Consider the following 15,267-nt stretch of genomic DNA (forward strand, 5'->3'; position numbering starts at 1 on the left):
ACCATATCAATAGAAAGAAAGTACATATTAAGAGAAAACCTTTTCGCACGCCTGGTATATCCACATCATAGTTGCATTCCTCGCGATAATAATTTGTTGGCGCCCTAGGGTGCTTTGACCGCTCATGTAGTAGGTATCCGCCTTATTTTTAACTGTGAGATTATGCAGTCAGGAATATTCATTTGCAAGGCAGCACGTTAAACAACTAAATAGTGTTTATTTCCTTATGAGAGTAGTTCACAAATTTGTAACTAAAACAAATCATGACCAGTTACGTAACACAAGTGCCTTGTCTCTAGATTCAAAATATTAACCAGGTCAAAAGACGTTTCAGGGCCAAGCATGTACTCTGTAACGTGAAATTATCTGGTCCACGTTGTTGGAAAAAAATACTGAGTTTACTTGACCATTAGGAATGCGGAGTTGCTGGAACCGACAGCTGCTCACTAGGGCAGCTGCTCGCTAGACCACACAGCTGCGTCGACTCGGTGATCTACATCGGTCTCCGCAGGTGGTGAAGGAAAAAGCAGGGACCAGTGGACTGGAGGATGACGTCGGCTGGGGAGTCACAGCGGCGGACGTCTGTTCGTGATGCTCCCCTGAGCGTACAAGTCGCGTTCCGCCCGAGAAGACGGCCAGGCGGAGGGACCAAAAAGAAGCGGCCCGAAGAAACTATCTCGGTCGTTCTGTGGCGTTCTTGGGGTTGGCGGCAACGGAGATGACAGCGCACAAAAAGGGTTGCTGAGTGGAGTTTTGGGTGCTGCTCTGCAAACCCGTGAAGATGCTCTGCTCGTACCTCTTTATTCTTTTGAGGGAACATTTACCATAAAATAATGGAATGGAATGACTAGCACATGCCTTTAGCGCCAGGAATAAACACTCTTGTTTATACGACATTACCAATATGTTTCCACTGGTTGCTCTACATTCCTTCCATAGATTAAACGTAACAATGGGTAGATTATCAATGTCGTTTGGGGTGGCAACGTTGTTAGAACACTTCCAATGAAACAAGGGCGGTGCAGTGTTGCTTTTTGGCCTCTTTGCTTGTGTTCGATTAAGAGAGCCTGGGAGCTGACCAATCAATATGAAGATTGCACAAGACGTTGTGCAATTTTGAACAAAGTGAAAGTCGTATAATGTTGTTCACTATCAGAAAATACTGTAAACGTGTTCCCTATAAGGGCCGGCCGGTGTGGCCGAGCGGTTCTAGGCGCTTCAGTCTGGAGCCACGCGACCGCTGCGGTCGCAGGTTCGAATCCTGCCTCGGGCATGTATGTGTGTTATGTCCTTAGGTTAGTTAGGTTTAAGTAGTTCTAAGTTCTAGGGGACTGATGACCTCAGCTGTTAAGTCCCATAGTGCTCAGAGCCATTTGAACCATTTGTTCACTATAATATTCCGGAATAACAAACAATTACATTTATATGAGGAGTGTTCAAAAGAAAGGATACGAAACAACAGTGTGGATATAATTAAAGTCGTTATCCACGATAATCACCAGAGGACCGATAACAGTTCTCCCACCGTTTCATGAGCCGAAGCCCATTGTGAAGTTTCTTTTTAGTGGCCCAAATACATCTGAGTCGTAGTGCGAATGTACCGGTAGATGCTCAATCTCATAGCACTTGAACTTGGCCATTACAGTTTTTGTGACCTTGGAGACGTTATCATGAAGCAAAATCACTGCCTCCGTGAGCAGCCCAGGTCGTTTTCTCTTGATGCACTTGTGTAGGCTACGGAGTGTCTCACGGTACACGTCACTGTTAATGATTTTCCCGTGCTGGAGGAATTCGATGAATATCGGACCTCGGAAGTCGAAAAAGACGATGAGCATAGCCTTGCCTGTTGAATTTCTTAGGGGGAGGTGCTTCCGTTTTCAAGATTTCTCATTACGTTATCCCAAAGCGGAATACGAAGATTTCAAGTGGTTCAGTTGTTACGCCGTTTCGTACCTTTTCCTTTGACCACTTCTTACAAATGTTCGTCGTATTTAGAAATAATAAAGCGCTCGATATAGAGACTGAAAACTTGAAATTCCATAACGATCTCCAGAGTTAAAACAGAGAATGACAACATGCTCTGCTCTGCTAAGATAGTTTCCTTTGTCCCGAAAATTTGATACATTACTACATCTTTGTATAATAATTACAAATTAAACAATGTAATGTAAGTCCAGAAAAACAATTGCGGCGAACAGAAAATGTATAGTACGTAACATTCAAAAAATTTCCTTTCAGAAAGCCCATATGGACTTAACGATAGTGTATTGTTTGCAGCTTAGGATACTCAGTTAGTATGGAATATCTTGAAAGGAACATTGAGTACATTCTATCGGGATTGAGTGATTCAGATAAATATGCACGTGACAAATGTGACTTTTCGGAGACATCTACAATTTGTTTGAGGATAGAGTTTTACGACAGTAATCGAAATGTTTGTAGGTAATACAACAATATTTCCCGTACGGAACTTAGCCTTTTCTTTATTTAAATATGCTATTGGTGCACCTTTAGTGCCAGTAACCCAGCAACGACGCTCGGTAACACACATTTATCATAATAAGTGGTGTTTCCTGTGGAACCCATGCTAACCTCATGTAGATGGGCACTACACAGAGTAGAGTGTAGAACAGTGGTCGTGAAGCATTTTTCTTTTAAGAGCCAATATTGACACCTCGGGCCGCTAAAGAAAGTGGGAGAGGGGTGAGAGGGAGGAAAGTACCACTCAGAAAAGAGAAATTTCACTAAGCCATGGTTACTGGTACAATCTGAATATTTTGAGGTATCACACCACACATTTTTAAGTGGAAGAAAGGAATATACTGCAACTACATGAATTTTTCTGAAGGCTTACATAGCGTCTAGTTTTCCGTACCTAACCGGATACTGTGGCCAGTACTATCGCAACAGGATCCCAAGTTTGTTTTTCTGACTTCCGGGCGCATTTTTCTCGGTGTCCTTACATCCGAGTATCTTAAACAATAACAAGTGGCTGCAGGAGACCGTTTTCAATCAGACTTTCGTATTATGACAAATATAATATGCTAGAGACTGTTTTAAAGAATGTAACTGATTCGAAATTGCCACAAAAGAATGGCGGACAGTAGCTGTTTATATAAAAAAGATTTAGAAGTTAGTTTTGTTTGTTGCACTATCAGTGCTCTTTGCAATTAATTCTTATTGGCGTGAAGACCTTGTCCACCTTTGTCGATGTAGTGTGGCCACTTATCCCGATCGGACGCTATCACGGCATTAGTAATCCCTAGAAGAAACTGTCAAACTGGCCAAACACGTTGCTTAAACCACTGGAATAGTAAAAAATTATTACTCTCCATACAAGTGAAGTGACAAGAGTACTATAAATGATTTGCCTTACATCAGAAGACTCGGAAAAAAAATTACCCCAAAACAACGGAACAACTTACCTGTTAGTCTCTCTGACAACAGCGGTGGTGTACATTATAACTAATGCGACCACTTCTTACCAGCCAGCAGCCTTGTTTAGAGCAATAAATATGCAGTGGTCACTTTACCCGTCTTGACGCGTTACGATAATTCCAGTACCGATCTTACTGTTAATAACAATAGCTGAAATATGAGACACAATCACAAATGTTTACTGTTGTTGTTGTTGTTGTTGTGGTCTTCAGTCCTGAGACTGGTTTGATGCAGCTCTCCACGCTACTCTATCCTGTCCAAGCTCCTTCATCTCCCAGTACCCACTGCAACCTACATCCTTCTGAATCTGCTTAGTGTATTCATTTCTTGGTCTCCCTCTACGATTTTTACCATCCACGCTGCCCTCCAATGCTAAATTTGTGATCCCTTGATGCCTCAGGACATGTCCTACCAACCGATCCCTTCTTCTAATCAAAAATGTTTACTAGATGCTTTAAATGTCTTTTTTTTACTGATCGCTTTGTACTACAACAACCTTAATTCGATTTCATATTACTTACTACAAATATGTACCACATTTGAAGATGACTGTCCGTATAATGCACATTCACGAATCCATGTTACTTCCGTAGTAGCTGATCGGTGCTAATTTCGTACATTCGTGAGTTGTGAGGAATCAAAGACAAACAATAAAACACTCTCCCTCTCACTTCTATTAACCTTGAAGTGGCTGCTCTGTGTACCATTCTGCCCCTGACAGATCCAGATCTTACTGTTAATAACAATAGCTGAAATATGAGACACAAACACAAATGTTTACTAGATGCTTTAAATGTCATTTTTCTTTTACTCATCACTTTGTATTACAACAACCTTAATTTGATTTCATATTACATGCTACAAGTATGTACCACATTTGAAAATGACTGTCTCTACAATGCACATTCACGAAGCAATGTTACTTCCGTAGTAGCTGACCGGTGTTAGTTTCGTACATCCGTGAGTTGTCAGCTTTGAAAGACAAACAATAAAACACTTTCCCTCTCACTTCTATTAACCTTGAAGGGACCGCTCTGCGTACCATTCTGCCCCTGACGTAAGTGGCAAACTGTACTTAGTACACGGCCGAAATCAATAACCTCAACCAAAGTTAAGCACATCTAAAATCATTACTGTCACTGTATTTTTGTTTGTTAGCGAGCAAGAAAGATACATTCTTTAAGAAGCTTATTGAAAGCTTTTTGATTCTGACGTCAGTTGTTAGAAGTATGTTATTAAAAAATACGGCTGAGAGTTACGGGCCGCCCGAACGCTTGATTCGTGCTGAAAGCAGCCCTCACACTGCAGTTTGACGGTCGCTCGTATAGAGTGTAGTGCTTGTACTGACCTTTGCGGGGGCGGCGCTGAGGTTGGGCGGCGGCGGCGGGGGCGGCGAGCCGCCGTCGGAGGGCAGCGTGCCGCGGCCGCTGTCCGCCGCGCTCGCCATCGCCTCCTGCAACACACGACACACACAGTCAACACTACCCACTACCGTCGCTGCTCGCTCTGCAAGTGCTTACACGGCAGAGCTACAAAAAAAAAAAAAAAAAATGGCGAGTAAGTGCCGCCATTACAATAAGCACTGTCAACACCCAAATCCAGGACGCGTCTGAAGTGGGAACCATCGGCATCCTGGTCAGCGTCTGTTCACACAATGTGCGGCTGGTCATAATGCGCCAGGAACTAACAATCCCTGGTTCTAAACACCCAGTGGAAACACTGGACCAACTTGATTACAAGCAAGTATGACTCGTGCAAGTAATAACAACATTACCCCAGGTGGTAACCAATCCACCCATCAACAGATGGCAACCAAGAATTCGGATTCTGGGGAACCTGGACTTACACGATTACATCAGAGAAAGTCGGAGCTCTCTGGCAAACTTCCACTTAAAACACCTACATACATTGGAACCTTTAACATAAATACATTAATCCAACCAGGAAAACTTCTAAACCTTACAACAGAACTTGAAAAGCAAAAGATAGTAATACTAGCTTTACAGGAGACACGTTTTACAGATGAAGAAACATCAGATTATGGCAACTATCGCATCTTTAAGAGCAAGACGGATAAACGAATCGGAAGAGGAGCCCCCCATCTCGGGATGGCGTTTATCATACACAAGAGCGTGCTCAGCTCCATCAAGGAAGTTACTCCCGTAAATAATAGGATAATGACGATGCGCTTACAATGTGCCAACAAAACATACACAATGGTTAATGTTCATGCTCCCACAAACGGAGACAACAAGAAAAACCCCATAGAAACAGAAAAGTTCTGGGAAAATTTGGAGAATATAATGGCCAAGATTCCAAGAGATGATACAAAAGTTCTACTCGGCGATTTTAATGCCCAAATTGGTAGAGAGAAAATCCACCAAAAAACCGTAGGCAAATATCCTGCACATAAATTTACCAATAAAAATGGTACAAGGCTCGTCGAACTATGTAAGCAGAATAACCTGAAGATAATGTCAACATCTCTAAGAAAATGTCCAAGAAAACAAAAGACATGGAGATCTCCTATACAACAAATTGGCCAGTTTCAAATAGATCATGTGGCGATTTCATACCCAGTACAAAAAGAAATTTACGACGTCCAAGTACGCAGAGGAGCAAACATTGATTCAGACCATTACCTAACTAGAATTAAAATCAAGTTTACAGCACGAAGAAGTCATCAGAAGAAAACAGAAATACAGAAATATGACACCAAGAAGATTAAAGAATCTAAAGTAAAAGAAGAATGGGAGAAGGAAAAGGCAAACACATGGGAAGAATTTCATTCTAAAATCACGCGAATAGCTAAGGAAACTATTCCCTTGAAAAAGATATTCAAACACCCTCGGTGGGATTCAGACTGTGAAAATGCATTGGAAAGGAGAAAAAAGGCATTTCAAGAATATAACAGTAAAAAATCACAAGAAAGTCTACATTTATTTAACGAGGTTAGAAAACAGGTTTCAAAATCTATTAGGCAAGCAAAAAGGAAGTACACAAAGGCACAACTGGATGCCATAGAAGAAAATTTCCAAAACTATAATACAAGAGACTTCTACAGAACTTTCGCAGATAAAATACGAGGATATATCCCTCAAAATTTATGTTTCAGAAAACCAGATGGTAAATTAGCCCTAACAAACCAGGAAAACTGTCAAGTATTGGCTAAATATTTTTCTAACCTACTAAATTGCCCAGAACCTAGTTTAAGGTTTCCCAAAGAAATCAGTGCCAACGCTCAACCGGATTCATTACCACCAACACAGGAAGAAATCAAATGTCACATTAAAAACTTAAAAAATAATAGAACATCTGGCGAAGATGGCATTGTTGCAGAGCTATTAATAAACCTAGGACCAAAGACGTTGCAAGAGCTCACAAAAATAATAACAAAAATATGGGAAACAGAAAAATTACCAGAGGATTGGAAATGTGCCCTTATTCACCCGTTACATAAAAAAGGAGACAGAACAAATGTCAATAACTACAGGGGAATCTCACTTTTACAAGTCACCTACAAAATTCTCTCAACATGCCTGCTGAAAAGAACACAAGAGCAGCTGGAACGCCAAATTGGTGATTATCAAGCAGGCTTCCGCCCCGGTCGCTCATGCATAGAACAAATATTTAATTTAAAGACAATATTAAAACACAAAGCAATTAGAAATGCCCCCATAATTTGTACATTTGTAGATTTTAAGAAAGCCTATGACTCAATTGACCGGCAATCTTTGTTTAACATTTTAGAGGAACTTGGACTTGACTCCAAAACACTAAGGCTTATCAAAGAATCACTGACAGACACTGTATCTAAAGTTAAATTCAGGGGAGAAATCTCTGAACCTTTTCTCATAAAAACTGGAGTACGTCAAGGTGACGGGCTATCTCCACTTCTGTTTAATATAGTCCTGGATAAAGTCATTAAGGAATGGGAAAAAGAATTAAAAAATCAGTCCTACTGGAAACCAATCCATCTTGGTAGAACCAAAGACAACGTGGAGATATCTTGTTTAGCATTCGCGGACGACTTGGCCATACTTGCAGATGATGAAGAAATCGCCACCAAACAAATAGAGATCCTTAAGGAATGCGCGGATAAAGTAGGTTTACAAATTTCGTTTCAAAAGACAGAATTTTTCTGTACGAAATTCCATATACACAGTTTGAACACAAAATATGGAAAAATAAATAGAGTAAAACATTTTAAATACCTAGGTGAAATTTTGGAGCCAACCGGAGGAGAGAAAGTTGCACAGAAGATCAGACAACAGAAAATGAAGAGAGCATTTGGTATGACACATGAAATATACAATAAAAAATGCATCTCCTCGAACACAAAAATCAGACACTACTGCGCAGTAATTAAGCCAGCAGCACTATATGCTAGTGAAACGCTCACACTCCACACAAAATGTGGTTTAGAAAAAATACTAAAAGAAGAACGCAAAATTATGAGAAAGATTTTAGGTCCAAAATTAACAGAAGAAGGATACCGGATACAATCAAGAAGAACCACAGAAACTATATCAAATCTGGCAGCAGACATAAGAAGGCGAAGATTAAAATTTTATGGACATGTCACTAGACTTCCCCCCACACGACTCACCAACAGAATTCTCACTTACATAGAAAAAGTCAAATCAACAACACCATGGATTAGCCAAGTAAAATTAGATTTACAAAAAGCAAATATTGAACTTAAAGATGTCAAAGATAGAAAAACTTTTAGAAATAAGGTGGAAAAGTGGATTGTATTGTCGGAGAAGGAAGCACTAAAGAGACCAGGAACAAAATGGACAGAAGAAAGAAAAAGAAAACATGGAGAACGAATGAAAGAAGTATGGAAGAAACGACGTCAGAAAGCTTTGCGTGATCCTTCTGGGTCCATTCGCGATAAGTAAGTATATATATATATATATATATATATATATATATATATATATATATATATATATATATATATATATATTCAAATGTCTGTGAAATCTTATGGGACTTAAGTGCTAAGGTCATCATCAGCTTACACACTACTTAACCTAAATTATCCTAAGGACAAACACACACACCCATGCCCGAGGGACGAACCTCCACCAGGACCAGCCGCACAGTCCATGACTGCAGCGCCTTAGACCGCGGAGCTACAGATTGGCCTCGGATGAAAGTACACGACGGCTGGTGTAACGGAACGTGAGTCAATTTTCCGACATTTGGTTTTCTAGCTGCGTAAAGACTTTTTTTCTTAAGGTAGTATACATCCTTACCTTCAAACAGCGGTACAATGTTTAATAACTTTACTATTATAATACTGTCGTTTGTTTTATTCTGTTTGAGGTATCCGAAAACTGGTCAGTTACGACACAGCAGCAGTTGTCGACTTTTTTGGCGATAACCGCTAACCACACTCTGGGGCGCAAAGGCCACCTAACACAGGGAAAGCCTCAGACACAGCCAACAGATTCGGCTCATATTTGGCAGGCCGCTTGCTTACAACCTAAAATGGAAGACTCGTAATACATTTTTGATCAACCCCAGCAGCAGCCAGACAAGTACTGACAGTATTAATCTTATTATATATATTCCTACATGTCTGCAGACAGCCAACTGGTCGAAGGTGTGACATTAGTTGCCTATCTGCAAGGGGTCAAGAGCATTTTGCAGGTTTTCTCTGGAAAGGTACATCTTTAAAATTGTCAATAAACGTGGGCGGATGCCACCGATGGTTTTACCGAACTGGGTATCTTACAGGGACCCTTTGCTGTTTTGTTCACGCATTTGTCAATGTCGCACCCCTCCGTGATCACTCTACAAAATGGCGTGAAACAGGAGCACTGAAAAAGTGTACGGACACTTTTCTGCTGCAGATCATCTTTTGCTTTCTTTGAATGGTTTTGAACGGTCCTAGTCCAGCCACCTTCTATAGTAGAGCAACAATTGCTGTCGCACACCATTTCACAGGGTGAGATAACGCTGAATAAGGCTGCAGCCCAAATGATGCCCGTCAAGAAGGTTTGAATCACCAAGGAGGTGTCAATAGTGCCAAAGGTTGCCAAGAACGTCTTCCTTTTGCTCGCCGCATGCGAACTGCTGTTTGCGACCGCGTAATGTGTGGAAATCAATGTCCAAAGGAAAATGATGGTTTCATTGACGTCCTTTTTGCCAGCGGGCGAGGCCTTTCCGTTTCCGTGTGTCTAACATGTTCTTCTCGACCACCCATAAGAAATCCGCGTGATTTCAACGTTTTGCGTCGAGGTCCTGACCTCCATCGCAGAGGCGTCAATAGAAGAGGTCAAATTTGGGTAAGAGGGGCTGTGGCGACCGTCCCGTTGTGTGATACGTTCACGGTGGCGCTGGACATAATTTTGGTGAAATTTGGTGCCAAAGTCACCTCATTAACCTGCTTTGCACGTGGCAGGAACGTCTGAGCTTTGACCCTTTTCTCCCACGTGTCGACAGCTTGCTGTTGTCGAGCCCGAGGGTGACGTCGCAGGGCGCCACACTTTTGCGCCGTTACTGAGGAAGGTAGTAGACCCCTTTGGACGAAATTTCAAACGTCGGAATGGAAATCAATTACGGAGTTACGAAAAAGTGATCCTTTAATTCTGTTGCGCAGTGTAGAAAGCAAGCAAGGCTTTTAAAACAAGGAAACAAACATCGAAAATACTTATTACGACGTCAGAGAGAGGGTACGGACAGCGAGAGGGGCGTGTTTAAAAACTCGGAACACTTCATTTGAGCAAGAAATAAATTTTTTTCTTGTAATGCTAAATTCCCCATCGACCTACCGCTTTCTCCCTTCATTTAAAGGAAAAGACATTCTGAAAGCAAGCAGTATTATAATTATTATTTCTGTGAGCGCAAACTAGAATATGGAAGTATAAACTGCAATGTAAAATTGACAAAGATCACATAAAAGACACTCTGAACTGCGACATTTTTTCATCATAAATAACATAGAACTGGCGGAGAATGTGAAGGAATGAACCGCTAAAAGAAGGTCAAAAGGGAATGAAAGTCATACGACCATCAACGTCGCTATATATAGCAGCGATAATCTGGCTCCATCGAAACGAATAGTAATAATAGTACCATTAAAATTGTTATTGTATGTACTCGTACACACTATCCGATCAAAAGTATGCGGACACTCCTACGTAATGCGGAATAGACGGCTATATGTCGCCAGCGGTGGATCCTCCAGTGTGAAAGGAACCGCGAGTATTGCGTCGTCAGCATAGAATCATTAACAGCAGAATGAATCGGTCAGCACAGCTCAGTGTCTTCGAACGTGAACTAGTCATTGGATGTCACTTGATTAACAAATCCATTGCAGAAATTTCAACCCTTCTCAAGCTGCCCACATCGACTGATAGTAAAGCGATTGTGGACAGGAAACGCGAAGCAACAAGCACAGCTAAACCAGGCAGGTCTCATGTACTGATGGATAGGGACCATCGAACCTTACTAAAATTGCAGATACTGAGATAACAGATCGTGGAATTGAAACGCAGCTACAATCGCTTAGTTGCGGAAAGGCTTCAGGGCCAGATGAGATACCTATAAGATGTAAAAATGAGATGATAGAGTGTAATGTCATGTCGACACCGATATTATTAGAGACGCGAAGAAAATCTTCCACAGCGTCGTTCAAGGAAGTATCAAAGGATCGTTTGTAATGCCTCTGCTGAATCTGGGAGTTCGCAACAGCTTCGATGTAGGCCTTGCTGCTTTGCGTCGCAAATACACACATCAAAAAAAGTTTTGCATCACCTCAGTTCCGAGAGTTCTGGAACCTCTACAGAAAATTGGAATAGAGATCAATATAAACATCACTTCCGCCCTTTTTACTGCTCATGAAAACTACACATTGCATTTTGTACCAACATAAAGCGAACCATCAGAGGTAGTGGTCCAGTCTCCTGTACTCACCGGTACCTCTAATACTCAGTAGCACGTCCTCTTGCATTGATGCATGCCTGTATTCATTGTGGCATACTATCCACAAGTTCATCAAGGCACTGTTGGTCCAGATTGCCCCACTCCTCAACGGCGATTCAGCGTAGATCCCTCAGAGTGGTTGGTAGGGTCACGTCGTCCATAAGTAGCCATTTTCAATCCATCAATTCGATAGTGTTCATTTCTGAAGAACATGCTGGTCACTGTAGTCGAGCGATTTCGTTATCCTGAAGGAAGTCATTCACATGATGTGCACGATAGGTGCGTGAATTGTCGTTCATGAAGACGAATGCCTCGCCAATATGCTGCCTATATGGTTGCACTATGGGTCGGAGGATGGCATTCACGTATTGGAAAGCCGTTATGGCGCCTTCCATGACCACCACCGGCGTACATGTCTGAAAGAACAGACACCATATCCATATAAGTATGTAGTTCTGGCAATACCGGCCTTGACCTTCTTCTGTGCGGATGCACACACATTCCCCGAACTCTTACGGGACTTGGTACGATTGTCTTTCACGAGTATTGAGTGTGTTGGGGTAGGACATTACGAATGTAGTTTGTGGACATATGGTACAAGGTGAGAATGTGGGTCTCGCGGGAGGCGTGCGCTAGATAGTCCCTGCAGTCGCACTATACTCTGTGCCCTCGGTGGCTCAGATAGATAGAGCGTCTGCCATGGAAGCAGGAGATCCCAGGTTCGAGTCCCGGTCGGGGCACACATTTTCACCTGTCCCCGTTGATATATATCAACGTCCGTCTGCAGCTGAAGGTATTAATATAATTCTAATTTCAATCAGTCGTTTAGTGGAATATTTAAACGCATCCGACGTTCCGTCCGACATCAAGAAGCAACGCGTAGGGAAAACCTCAAAGATGGAAATTGTCAACCGTTGAGTTAAAATTAGTACAAATTACCTAAATATTCATTTGGGATTACTCATTTTCTGTACCGAATTATGCTTAAAAACTACAGTGGAATACTGCGAACATAAGTCGCTAAATGACGGTACATTACCGTTCACTAAATATTTGGAAAATGAAGACGCACTATCCACGCAACAGCTTTGCTTTTCAGATGCTAAAATGCTTGTTTGACCTACTATTTCCCAAATTATAGAGTAAATACACGCCATTATTGGTATTGTATTATATTTCGTAATTTATTAAGTTTACTAGCTGCAAACCCGGAATTGTCCGGATATTAACTTTGACAATATGCTATCAGAAACTAAAACAAAAAGTTAACTGTGTTCGTAGTGTAACACCTCTGAAATTATGAAACAGTCGTACAAAGGAAAAAACATAATATACAGATGTATAAGTACAGTATCCAAATTACGAAACATAGTATTGCTGTACGCTAGGCGCAACTGTTTGCGAGGTTACAACGCGATTTTGTAATCCTCTATGGCAACATCTTTTCAAAGCTCTGTAGATAGCTACTGTTTAAGCCTACAGCCGTTTGCGCTTTGCAGTTGAAAGCTGTCAAAAGCGTTGCCAGGTATCAGAAGTGTCCTTCAGTTGACTAGACTGCAGGGTTGCTCAGATGGTTCGAATGGCTCTGAGCACTATGTGACTTGACATCTGAGGTCATCAGTCCCCTAGACTGAGAACTACTTAAAGCTAACTAACCTAAGGACATCACACACATCCATGCCCGAGGCAGGATTCGAACCTGCGACCGTAGCAGCAGCGCGGTTCCAGACTGAAGCGCCTAGAACTGCTCGGTCACAGCGGCCGGCTTGCATGGTTGCTTTCGTAGTGAAGAATAAACGTATTAAATCTTCATGCATGATGCGTCGTTTTTTAAATCTTCTCAGTGTTTATGATGTCATACCTCTTGAACCATGTGCCGCACAAGTATGATGGGATCGGTGCAGTGTTCTTCATCTTTTCGCGGCGTAAAGACTGTTCCATAAAATTTCGGTGTGCAGTCACATAAATACAGCTTCTTCTTCTTTTTATTTTTCTTCTTCTTCTTCTTCTTCTTCTTCTCCTAATATTTCGGCTGAATACCTTCCAGCCATCTTCTGAGTGAGCCGAGGTGATTAACACTCCCGTACTTGCTCCGTCCTCGGCTCACTCAGAAGATGGCTGGACGGTATTCAGACGAAATATTAGAAAAGGAAGCTGAATTTATGCGGCTGCACGCCCGAAATTTTATGGATCGGTGAAATAGTTTAGGAGGAGATAGGGAAAACACACACTTGTTTATAATACGTATGGATTCCTGAGTATGAGTCGTTTGCGTAACTTACATGCAAATTCATTACCTGTTTCTCAAGCGTGAACTAGACGGATAAACTTTTATGGGTTTTGGCAATGTTAGTGGCAGCTAGTGCTTGATGTCCTTCCTGACACCAGCACTCTTCTCTGGGATCTCATGTTCAATTTCAGAACGTTTTCTAAATATATTCGTAGCGTTATCTGAGGCGAAAAGAGAGTGGCAGCCTGTAATTTATCTAGTGGTATGTGGGAAACCGCCTAAAGACCACATCCACGTTGGCCAGCTCATCAGCCCTCGTCGTTAATTCGGTCTGGGACTGACACACCTCGCAGAATCCCGAAGTTGCGGGTAAATGTTGTTGGCTGCCCAGGCGGGTTCTGTTTCCTCTAGACTATACAACCAATACATAAGAATTACGCTATTGTAGCCTAATTAGTAACTGGTTTTCATTCTTCGTGATTTGATAATCTGTTCTTCGATTGTGGAACTTTTTCACTGCTTAGCATTTTTCTACTTTTATGTCTGTTTGGCAGATTTTTTTTCCAAACAGCTGTTATTGCTGTTTTGTGGAAATTTAGAAGTGTCCAGTGTCGCAGATCAAGGTACATTCCTTTAAATACTATCTGTGTGTCATTGAGCTTATTCTGAATTACATGCGTTTTTAAACTGCCTTTACAAAGGTACGGGACACAGAGCAAGTGTTTTTAAAATTACGTCTTGGGCACGTTAGAATTCTTAAAAATACGTTTTAGCTAAGTTGATGTCCTGCTGTGAACAGTGTGGCGTGGATATGGAGACACTGTGGCAGTATTGCAAATCGTTGATACCGGATAAAGACAACTATGGCTCCCGCGCAGTTCCTGCATATTACGTTTCGGCTGTGAAGAACACAAACTCCAGTTTGAGTACTGGTAATCAATGCAAATTGCAACAGGAAATTAGTATAGTATTTACTTATAAATTAGAATAATGCGTTACAAGAAGTCGTGCTTCACAGTGCCTATTGACCTTTAGAAATGTGACATCAAGTCCCGTTCTTTTATTGCTGCTATGAAACGTTTGTAACACTGGTAAGCCAACATCAAACCTATGCGTGCAATGTTTTAAAAGGCATATCGTGCTTGTGTCAACGTCATCCGAGGTCAATAACTTTACAACAAAAAATTTCTTTACGAATAGCGTCAGCTGTGACATGACGTCACATTGTGTAGTGCAGGGAGAGGGAGGATACCCTGTAATTTTGTGGGCCGTTTCTCAGACATTTTGTGTGAGCCGGTATTATCTGGCGGAGTGGGCCGTGACCTGCCATGTTTAGGCCGAGTGAGACAACATCTGTTGAAACCTAAGACGATCGTGTCTTTCACTTTATTCTTATTTTGTTCTTTGTTAGTTCTGCAGAAATTCAACCGTGTTTTGTTGTCTGGGGTGTTCAGTTGTCTCATTTTGTATGGCAGACAACTTTGCGTCTTCTAATAACAATACGAACAATGCAGATGAATAAGCCCTATCTGCGTGTCGCATCTGTTACTGGAGGGTAGCGCACAATTCGCTACATACATTTTTTATCCCTTTCGGTGTTACTATTTCGAAGTTAATTTTATTTTTTCCACCTACTGTAGTGTGCACTTTAGTGGTCAAAT

The 15,267-nt window shown here is 41.6% G+C and overlaps 1 protein-coding gene across 1 annotated transcript in view; it reads right to left on the bottom strand.

Annotated features, from left to right (window-relative positions):
- LOC124712193 overlaps nucleotides 1-15,267 on the bottom strand; it is a 679,509-nt gene that overhangs the window by 12,924 nt on the left and 651,318 nt on the right. The window contains exon 5 of the mRNA XM_047242521.1: nucleotides 4,858-4,891. Within this exon, the coding sequence (XP_047098477.1) occupies nucleotides 4,858-4,891 (34 nt within the window). The remainder of the gene's footprint in view (nucleotides 1-4,857; nucleotides 4,892-15,267) is intronic.

The sequence above is a fragment of the Schistocerca piceifrons genome, chromosome 1 (genome assembly GCF_021461385.2).
Source record: "Schistocerca piceifrons isolate TAMUIC-IGC-003096 chromosome 1, iqSchPice1.1, whole genome shotgun sequence".
Taxonomy (NCBI): Eukaryota; Metazoa; Arthropoda; class Insecta; order Orthoptera; family Acrididae; genus Schistocerca; species Schistocerca piceifrons.